Raw genomic sequence first — 9,967 nt, 5'->3', positions numbered from 1 at the left:
GATCAATTGTTGTTTGATGTTTGTGGTAATGTATGAAAAGTTAATGTAATACAATAGTTAAAGCGCGATTTGTGATCTATCATTGGGGATGATATTATTACACCAGAACAAGTAATAAAATGATTGATTTTGAGTGCTTTTATATTGCGTGTTTGTTTTTAATTTAAATGCATCCTTCAAAACCACGCAATTCATTTTTCCTCGATAGTGAGTAGACAATTGTATTATTTTGCATATTTCAATGTTGAGCTATAGTAATATTGATGGTGATATCTCTCTCAGTGACTATATATGGCCCTCATGCATGAATTAATACTTGTCAATTGATTTTCCCTCTTCGAGATTGTTTCCTATCTCTACACACTTCTCACTTTACTTGCCTATTCTCTGTGGCTAATAGTTCAGTTATACTCCACTTAGCTTAAATGATAAATTCTTCGGTTTTACTCTTCATGTTAACCTTTGCTTACGATTCGAAACTCTTTTTTTCATCTTTTAAATGATTTGTTCCTATATTGATTACCTAGAATATTTCCAAGTAAATTATCCATTGTGTGGTTATATATTTCATTTTGTAATTAAGTGCAAATAATTAAAATATGTTGTGATTAAACAATTTATAAAACTTATACAACAAGTGCAAAACTCTTGTATAAAATTTGTCACAATTAAGCGAATTTAATTTATAATGTCTTGTATTTTGAAGTTGAAACAGCCTTACTTCATACATTGTCTTGTACTTATTGGGACATAACAAAATTAAATTTTGTCAATGATTCCTACCTTAAAGTTGGGATCTGAGACAGAATCATTTTCTGTGAGATTTGTGGATAATGGATGATTTCCTGAATATATAAGGACATTAACTAGGGATAAAATAAAGTGAGATACATAGATTAGAATTGAGACTGATGGGTTTCGTATTTTTGTGAGTGGCAACCGACTAAAGCACCCAAGTATTATTAGGTGTATATAAAGTTAATTAGATTGTGGAAGTGGGCATCTTGACAGATATATATGTGCCAAATGCTGTCACATATTTGTGTTTTGATTTATGTTTCAGTGGTGTGTGTATTATGTATATGCCCCATTTCAAAAACATGTCTTCCCCTTCACATTGCTTAACACCCCACCCCAAACCTCCCCACCTATCAACTCTATTTTGTGTCGTATTTGCCACACTTCCATTTAAAAACCCAACTTAAAACAACTTTTATAACTATAAACATCCAGAATTAGAAAATGTGCAAGCAATATATAAGTGCAATCCATTCTCAATGGTAAGCGTTTAGTCAAAGCGGACAAATATTATACTAATGTGGAGTTCAGATCTGCATGGACAAACCATTGCGCCTCCCTTTTTAACTCTCTTTTGCTTTATGTTGGGATTTACGCACACAAGGCTTTCACACACTCAAGAAGATCACACACACACTCACTGTTGTATGAGATCACACACTGCAGAAACACACACACTCACACTTTGAGTATTGAAGATGATAATCTTGGAGAGAAACTGGAAAACTCTTTATTGATAAAACTACTCTAACTACATACACGGTTATGAGCTATTTAAAGCTCTACAAACAAGTAGCAACTGCTACTAACTAACTACAACAAGGATCAAGAAAACAAGAAGAATAACCGCTACACCTCGGCTAACTAACTGCTTCTTCCTTCTCGGCTCAGACCGAACTGGTTGCTTCTTCCTTCTCGGCTCAATACCGAACTCCCTTCTCGGCTCAAGACCGAACTCTCTTCTCGGCTCATTCCAGCTCAAAGCCGAGCTTCCTTACCGAGCTTCCTTACCGAGCTCCCTTCTAGCCGAGCTTACCGAACTCCTTTCTAGCCGAGCTTACCGAACTCCTTTCAAGCCGAGCTTACCGAACTCCTTTCTAGCCGAGCTTACCGACTTCTGCCTTCTTCTTCAAACTGAAATGAGCACTCCATTATTACAATTCTCCACCTGAGGGCTCATCTCAGTTCTTGCACAAACATTGATCAACTTCTTGCAATGATCAAACTTGTCTCTATCCTTATCAGTGGTCTCAATCTTTCTTTTAAACAACCACTTACAGCTTACCAGCCTCCTTTCCTTACCATCTGTACTCAGCTTGGATTTGTCCACCAAAATCCATGTTTTGTTCTTGAGTAAAGACTCTATTTCCTCATTCATGGCTTCAATCCATCTTTCTCTATCTTTACTCTGCATAGCTTCTTTATATGTGAGTGGATCTGCGCCATCAATACTTTCAGCTGCACACAGAGCATAATACACAACATCAGAGAACTTTGTTGGTGGCCTTGTTTCTCTTCTAACTCTGTCCCTTGCAAGCTGATAGTCTCTGATAGAGTCTGATATAGACTCACCAGCCTGGTTGCCCTGAGTTGGAGCCTCTTCTTTATCTGAATCAGACTCACTCCCTGAGTCAATAACTCCACCTGCTCCTAGGCCAACCCCCACAGGCTCCACCTTGAAGAAATCACCCTCATCTTCACTGGAGTCCAGCTTATCTTTCAGGTATGGCATCTGATCCTCCAAGAACACCACATCCCTACTCACCAAGACCTTCTGCTTACCGGGCTCAATACACCAGAGCCTATACCCCTTAACACCCCTCTGATACCCCAACATAATACATTTCAGAGCCCTAGCTTCAAGCTTGCTTTGCCTAGCATGAGCATAGGCCACACACCCAAACACCTTGTACTTTGAGTAGTCACTATGAGCTCCATACCACATGTAATCAGGAGTTTCAGATTTCAGGGCAGTAGATGGGCATTTATTGATGAGATAGGCTGCTGTATACACAGCCTCACCCCAGAATCTGCTGCTCAAACCAGAACCAAGAAGTAGGCACCTCACCCTCTCTAGGATTGTCCTATTCATCCTCTCCACAACACCATTTTGCTGAGGATTACCAGGAACAGTCCTATGCCTCTTCATACCCTTCTCTTTACAAAACAGATCAAACTCCGCAGACAAGAACTCTAGGCCATTGTCTGTTCTTAAGCATTTAACACTTCTACCCTTCTCTAGCTCAACCTCCTTACACCATATCTTGAACTTTGTGAGTGTTTCAGATTTTTCTTTAAGAATATATACCCACAACTTCCTTGTATAGTCATCAATGATAGCTAGATAATACTTTCCTCCACCAATTGAACACACCGGTGAAGGCCCCCAAAGATCACTATGTATGTAGTCTAAAGGGGCTGTAGAAGAGTGAATACCTGTAGGATAGGGTGCCTTCTTAGCCTTTCCAAGTATACACTGCTCACAGGGGTTCATCTTGTTGAAATCTCCAGAGATCAGACCCTTCTTGATGAGTTCTTTCAAGCTTCCTTCAGCTGGGTGGCCCAATCTCTTGTGCCATAGCATTATGGAATCATCTGACACTGCATTGCTTTCTCCATCAACAGCCTTAGCCTTCAGATAATAGAGAATATGCTCTCTGTCAGCCTCCATCATCACTGCATCTCCAGATTTAACAAACAATTTTCCTTGACTCATCAATATGGTGAACCCTTTCTGCTCCAGCATTCCCAATGAGATGAGATTCCTCTTCACTTCTGGAATATACCTCACCCCAGTTAGGATCTTTATAGAGCCATCTTGTAGGCTTAGCTTTACCTTCCCTATTCCTCTGATCTGACAAATGTGATTATTACCCAGCACCACAGTGCCGGCTGCTTCTTGAAGGTCATGAAACCAGCTCCTATTTGGGCACATATGGAAGCTGCACCCTGAGTCCATAATCCACCTATGACTGACCCCACTGTCACTAATATTCATGAGTTGAGCCGGGGGATCAGCACTCTCCACACAATCAGATTGGTTGTGTCCCTCAGAGGCTATCTTTCTCTTCCATGCATGACAATCTTTCTTCAAATGTCCAGGTTTCTTGCACCAATAGCAAGCTCTGGTTTCCTTCTGAGCATCAGAACTTGAGGGTTTAGAGCCCTCAAACTTCTTCTTGAAGTTCTGCTTCTTGAACTTCTTCACATTCAAGGCCTCTGCAGCTTGAACATTGGAGCTTGCAGAGCCTCTGTTGGCTGTCTTCTGGAGTTCTTTGGCCATCAAGGCTGAATAGACTTCTGCATAGGTGATAGGTTTATCTCTTCCATAGATAATTGCATCACTTAGCTGGTCATACGAGCTAGGCAAGGCATTCAATGTGAGAATGGCCTTATCCTCATCTGAAATCTTGACATCAACAGATCCCAGGTCATCAATGATCTTGTTGAACTCCTCTAGCTGCTCAATGATGGACCTATCTCCAGAAAAACTATAGGCATACAGCCTCTTCTTGAGATACAGCCGGTTAGCCAAGGATTTGGCCAAGTAAACTTCATCTAACTTGTCCAAGATCTCCACCGCAGTCTTGGCTTCTTGAACTTCCCTCAAGACCTTATCTCCAAGGCACAGAATCACTGCAGAATGTGCCTTGAGCTGCATCTCCTCCATCTTTGCCTGAGCTTTATCATCAAGCACTGGAGCCTTTCCTTTCTCCTCTGGTTTTGCAAGAACTGCGGCCAAGCCTTATTGAATCAAAACCGCCTTCATCTTCATCTTCCACAGGCTATAATCATTCTTGCCTGTGAATTTTTCTGCATCAAGCCTTGCTGCCATCTCTGAAACCGTTTGATCCTCTGCAAATCAGCTTCAATATCCCTTTCCCACAGACGGCGCCACTTGTTGGGTTTTACGCACACAAGGCTTTCACACACTCAAGAAGATCACACACACACTCACTGTTGTATGAGATCACACACTGCAGAAACACACACACTCACACTTTGAGTATTGAAGATGATAATCTTAGAGAGAAACTGGAAAACTCTTTATTGATAAAACTACTCTAACTACATACACGGTTATGAGCTATTTAAAGCTCTACAAACAAGTAGCAACTGCTACTAACTAACTACAACAAGGATCAAGAAAACAAGAAGAATAACCGCTACACCTCGGCTAACTAACTGCTTCTTCCTTCTCGGCTCAGACCGAACTGGTTGCTTCTTCCTTCTCGGCTCAATACCGAACTCCCTTCTCGGCTCAAGACCGAACTCTCTTCTCGGCTCATTCCAGCTCAAAGCCGAGCTTCATTACCGAGCTTCCTTACCGAGCTTCCTTACCGAGCTCCCTTCTAGCCGAGCTTACCGAACTCCTTTCTAGCCGAGCTTACCGAACTCCTTTCTAGCCGAGCTTACCGAACTCCTTTCTAGCCGAGCTTACCGACTTCTGCCTTCTTCTTCAAACTGAAATGAGCACTCCATTATTACACTTTATATATCATCCCCTCTCAAATTACACATTTCATCTTGTTGTAAACATCAATTTGCTTTTCACAAAAGCCACCCCCTCTCTCTCTCTCTCACTCCATATTTTATACAACTCCATTCCATCTTTGAAGATGCTTGCTAAAGTCTTGTAACTTAGTATTTGAAATTCGACTTCACTTCATTGACTATGTTACATATAGTAGGAGAATAGTCAAAGAAACAATCAAACTTCCATGCAAGCAGTCCAGTTGGACTTAATTCTACCTATGTTCAAATTTCCTGTATTTTGACCGTTTTTTGGGGCGTTTAATGCTTTTTATTTCACTTTCAATAAACCCAACTGCTAAACATATTTTTTGCTTGTACTATTTCTCATATATTTTGATATCCGAGTTTATTTAGAGAAAAAAGCAAAGAAAAAATGGCGATTGAAGTCTTCCCAGATAGCCCAAGCGCGACCGGCATCAGCCCACGCATCTCATTCTCCCACGATCTCTCTCAATCCGACGTCGTTCCGATCGAGCAGTACATTCGCTCCGCCGCCTCCTCCTCCTCCATCGATTTCGACTTCTGCGTCTTCCGCGAGATCTTCGACCACGAATCCTCCTCCGCCGACGAGCTCTTCTTCGACGGCAAAATCCTCCCCATCCAAATCAAAAAACGCCTCGCTCCGGCGCCTCCGCCGCCGTCTCCTCTCCCCCCTCCACCGCCGCCGCCGCTGAAATCGGAAGAGAAGCATAAGTCATTTTGGCGATTCAAGCGCAGCTCCAGCCTGAACTGCGGCAGCGGCTACGGCCGGACGCTCTGCCCGCTGCCGCTCCTCTCGAGGAGCAATTCCACCGGATCCACCGCCAGCGGCAAGCGATCGTCGATTTCGAAGCAAAATCTGCTCAAAAGCAATTCATCGCAGAAGCAGCAGCAGCAGCAGCCGATGTCTGGCTATTCCTCGAAGCCGCCGTTGAAGAAGAACGGCCAATTCTCTCATAAGTTCAGTCCGGTGCTGAACGTTCCTCCGGCGACTATCTTCGGCCTCGGCTCCATATTTTCCGGCGGCGGCAAGGATCGGATCAGGAAGAAGTATTAATTGGTTTTTAATCATTTAATCAATTCCTGTTAATTTCGTTTCTTCTTCCGTCATTTTCTTATTGTATTAGACGGTGATTAATTAAATTAAGATTGTGATTAATGCATGAGTGTGAAATTGAAATTAAAATTAAAATCTGAAAAAAAAAGTTGAAAATTAATAATTGTGCCGGCTTTATACATCATAAATTAAACAGCTTTAAAGAAATCGATGCCGAATTACAGGTAACGAATTTATAGAGTTGTCATTTTCTTCTCTCCTCTTTTATTAATTTTATTCTATTTTTTACTATAATAATATGGAATAAGTAGTTTGCACATTCTGGTCATCTAAATCTTGCTCTATATTGTTTGCTTTTGCTTTCTCCTGATTCTGTCAGATACATTCTCTGCATAGTTTACTATATGTTCAACATTATACATTTATATTTAAATACGTGATCAATTAATTATTTCATAGTATTTCAATGTATACCATTTAGTTCATATCTAATCTAACAGTGGTTTATATAATTGCAATCTTTAATTGGTTATTAACTCAGTCATGCCGAATCTGGATTTGGATGACAATTGAGATTTTGTGATCATTGATGATCAAGAAAGGGTTTATGTGGTGGAAAGAGTCAGAGAAAAGTTAATTCTACTTTATTTGGTACAAGAAAAAAGTGTGTTTAGGAGATGTGGGGTGTCACAAACTAGTCCATTTATAGAAACTTAATCGCATTATGAAATCATAACGACTCTTTGCATCTAGAAGCTTTTGTCGATAATGAAACTGATAACCATAGTTTTGAAGGTTTCTTAAAAAGGTTAGTCATATTTTCTTTTGCGTGGGCCGATGTTCCCCAATGGAAATTCGAAAAGTCTATTTTTCCCCATAGATTAACATCGAATGGCATTTTCATAGTACATCTATTTTTTTCCCTCTCCGTCAATATATTTTTTCAAGCAAACTCATTTGATTTTAAATAGAAGCAAAAACATTAAATTAAAATAATAATTAAAAACCACTTAAAATACAGATCATCTCCTCCATTATATACCAAAAACAAATGTTCCTATCTCACTTTACATGAGACTAAGAGAGTATTTAATACTCCCTCCGTCCCGCTTTAGCAGTCCCGGTTGAGTCGGGCACATGTTTTAAGGGGTATTTAAGTGTGTAATAAATAAATGATATAGTGGAGGTTGGGTCCCACTTTTAAACAACTTTTTTACTTTTAAGTGTGTAATAAACAAATGATGTAGTGGAGGTTGGGTCCCACTTTTAAATGATGTAATAAATAAATTGATGTAGTGGACATCAATTTTTATGCACCGAGTTCAACCGGGACTCCTAAAGCGGGACACCCGAAATTGATCAACCGGGACTGCTAAAGCGGGACGGAGGGAGTAGTATATATGAAACAATCATAAAACAATGTAACATAGTGTTACAAACGAAACAACGAATATAGGATAGAGAAAGTTTTGAGTATATTCAAACTTCAGAAGTTGAGAGACGGAGAGAAGAAGAGATGTGAAGCCGTGAAGGGGTGAGAAAAGAACGCATGGTGGGGTGAAGACAGACAAATGCAGAAAGAAGTGTGGCCAAGCAGAGTGAGACATGGCGAGTAGATTCGATAAATTTTGTTCTTCTCACAATGATGAAGTCGAAACCTATTTATCCAAATCAATTTAATATGGAAAGATACACCTCAACGTGAAGTTTTGTGTTGACATGTCTATAGCGATTGAGTCATTGAGCCAACTAAGTGACTATAGGTTTATTTAAAGAGCGATGATAAACAACCAAATTTTGTACAGCCAAAATACGGTTATATTAATAATTTGATATATTAATTATATATTAAAATAATAAATGTAGTAAGTGGACAAGTTAAAAAGACTTATTAGCCTTTAACCTCATTTTTTATTTTTATATTTGAATTTTCTTTCTATTGTTTTTAAAATTTGAATTAAAGTATGCACTAATAACTTTTATAGTTTCAAAAAAGTAAAAAAATTATACACAAATTATAAATATATGACCACAATATTATGCACTTTTCATGTACTATATATACATCCATATATTTTAATTAAATGCGTAAATAAACCTATTTTTTTAAAATAAACTTGTTTTTTATTGTACAAAATTTGGTCGCATAGATTTGTTGTTATTTAAATCTAAATATGTTTACTCTAATCAAATTGCATCATGGAGACCTATATTGTTGCCGGGGTCGGAGCCACGGTGGGGCTGAGGGGCCCAAGACGGTGGGGCCAAGGGGCCCCTCAGCCATTTTCATAATTATTATATATTTATGTGTATACAACTTTTAATATATCAACAATTGAGCTCAGTTGGTTTTTTTTGGTCATTTGTTTGTGAGGTGTTGGGTTTGATTCTCTCCAACAGCAGTTTTCATATTTAATTATATATCCTTCCATTTTTGAATCATTTAGTAAGATTTGCGTAAGATTTGCATGTAGTTCATTTACTTTTCTTTCTCCTCAAATTAGTTTTTTTTTTACTTTCTCATATTCATTTATATTTTATAGTATATTTTCTTACATTAGACACTTTTATTAAAAAAATTCACTTTTAATTTTGTATAAATTATTTTAAATTATAATTGTAAAAAATGGTTTTTATAATTTAAGAGTAGAAAATAATTCTCTGACTCTATAAATATTTTAAAATATTACATGATACTATTAATAAAATCACTTTTAGTGTTATTTCCTTTATTATAACAATTTTGGAATAATAACTCTTTGCTCTTATAAATATATCATACGTATATTATTAGTAAAATTGGTGTCATGTTCTAAAAAAATTCATCATCCATTTCTCACGCGTGGCTTTTTACATTTCTCATGTCCGAGCTGTTTTCGTGTCATTAGCACTGAACATTATCAACAAATTTTAATGATCGTTTGCGCCTCCACCGTAAAATTTATGGCTCCGTCACTTATCGTGGCAAACCACATGTAAAGTTTGAGAAATTTGAAAATGAAAACACGAAGAAAAGAGGGTTTTATTGTTTCGAGAAAATCTTTTGGTTGCTGCGGTTTATATATCTATATTCCATGAATTGACATTGTGCGGTTACGTGTTGCTAAAAATTTTCCTCAAAACACCTAATTCAAGAATGGTTACACCACATCTTTTGATACACCGATAAATGGTCCTGTTTCAGAATTGAGTTGACTGATATGATTCTAGACTTGTTGCTTAAAATACCAGTCTTCTAATTTTTTTATGATATCACACTCTCACACTCAGATGCATGATCCAATTTTTACTTAAATTTTTTACAAACTAAATGGCTTTCCTTGTGTTTTCCTACTCAGTTAATTATTGTTATTAAAATAAAATAGAAATACATAATAAATCAAATACCAATATAGTTCTCCTAAATTATACCGATTGCTTTATAATCTTAAGAGTTGTTCGATTTGCAAGATTATATCTCGAGATTAAATATGTAATGATTAATTATAGCCGCACATTCTAACTAATATAATCTCACAACTTAATTCTAAATACATAATTATATGATAATTAATCACGATAATCAAATTACCCATTTATTTGCATACTTACGTCATC

General features: G+C 37.9%; 1 protein-coding gene across 1 annotated transcript; it reads left to right on the top strand.

Moving 5' to 3' along the window:
- Window positions 1–5,341: 5,341 nt before the first annotated feature.
- On the top strand, window positions 5,342–6,476 carry LOC121786090. Its single transcript, XM_042184620.1, has one exon. The coding sequence runs from the start codon at window positions 5,708–5,710 to the stop codon at window positions 6,368–6,370; it is 663 nt and encodes a 220-aa protein (XP_042040554.1). The 5' UTR covers window positions 5,342–5,707; the 3' UTR covers window positions 6,371–6,476.
- Window positions 6,477–9,967: the final 3,491 nt, after the last annotated feature.

This window comes from Salvia splendens, chromosome 22 (assembly GCF_004379255.2).
Source record: "Salvia splendens isolate huo1 chromosome 22, SspV2, whole genome shotgun sequence".
NCBI lineage: Eukaryota > Viridiplantae > Streptophyta > Magnoliopsida > Lamiales > Lamiaceae > Salvia > Salvia splendens.
Note: the sequence above shows the minus strand (reverse complement) of the source record. Positions and strands in the feature narration are given on the sequence as shown.

What these genes read in the sequence shown, in the direction of transcription:
- LOC121786090 (XM_042184620.1), top strand. Translation starts at nt 5,708, where the DNA reads ATGGCGATTGAAGTCTTCCCAGATAGCCCAAGCGCGACCGGCATCAGC.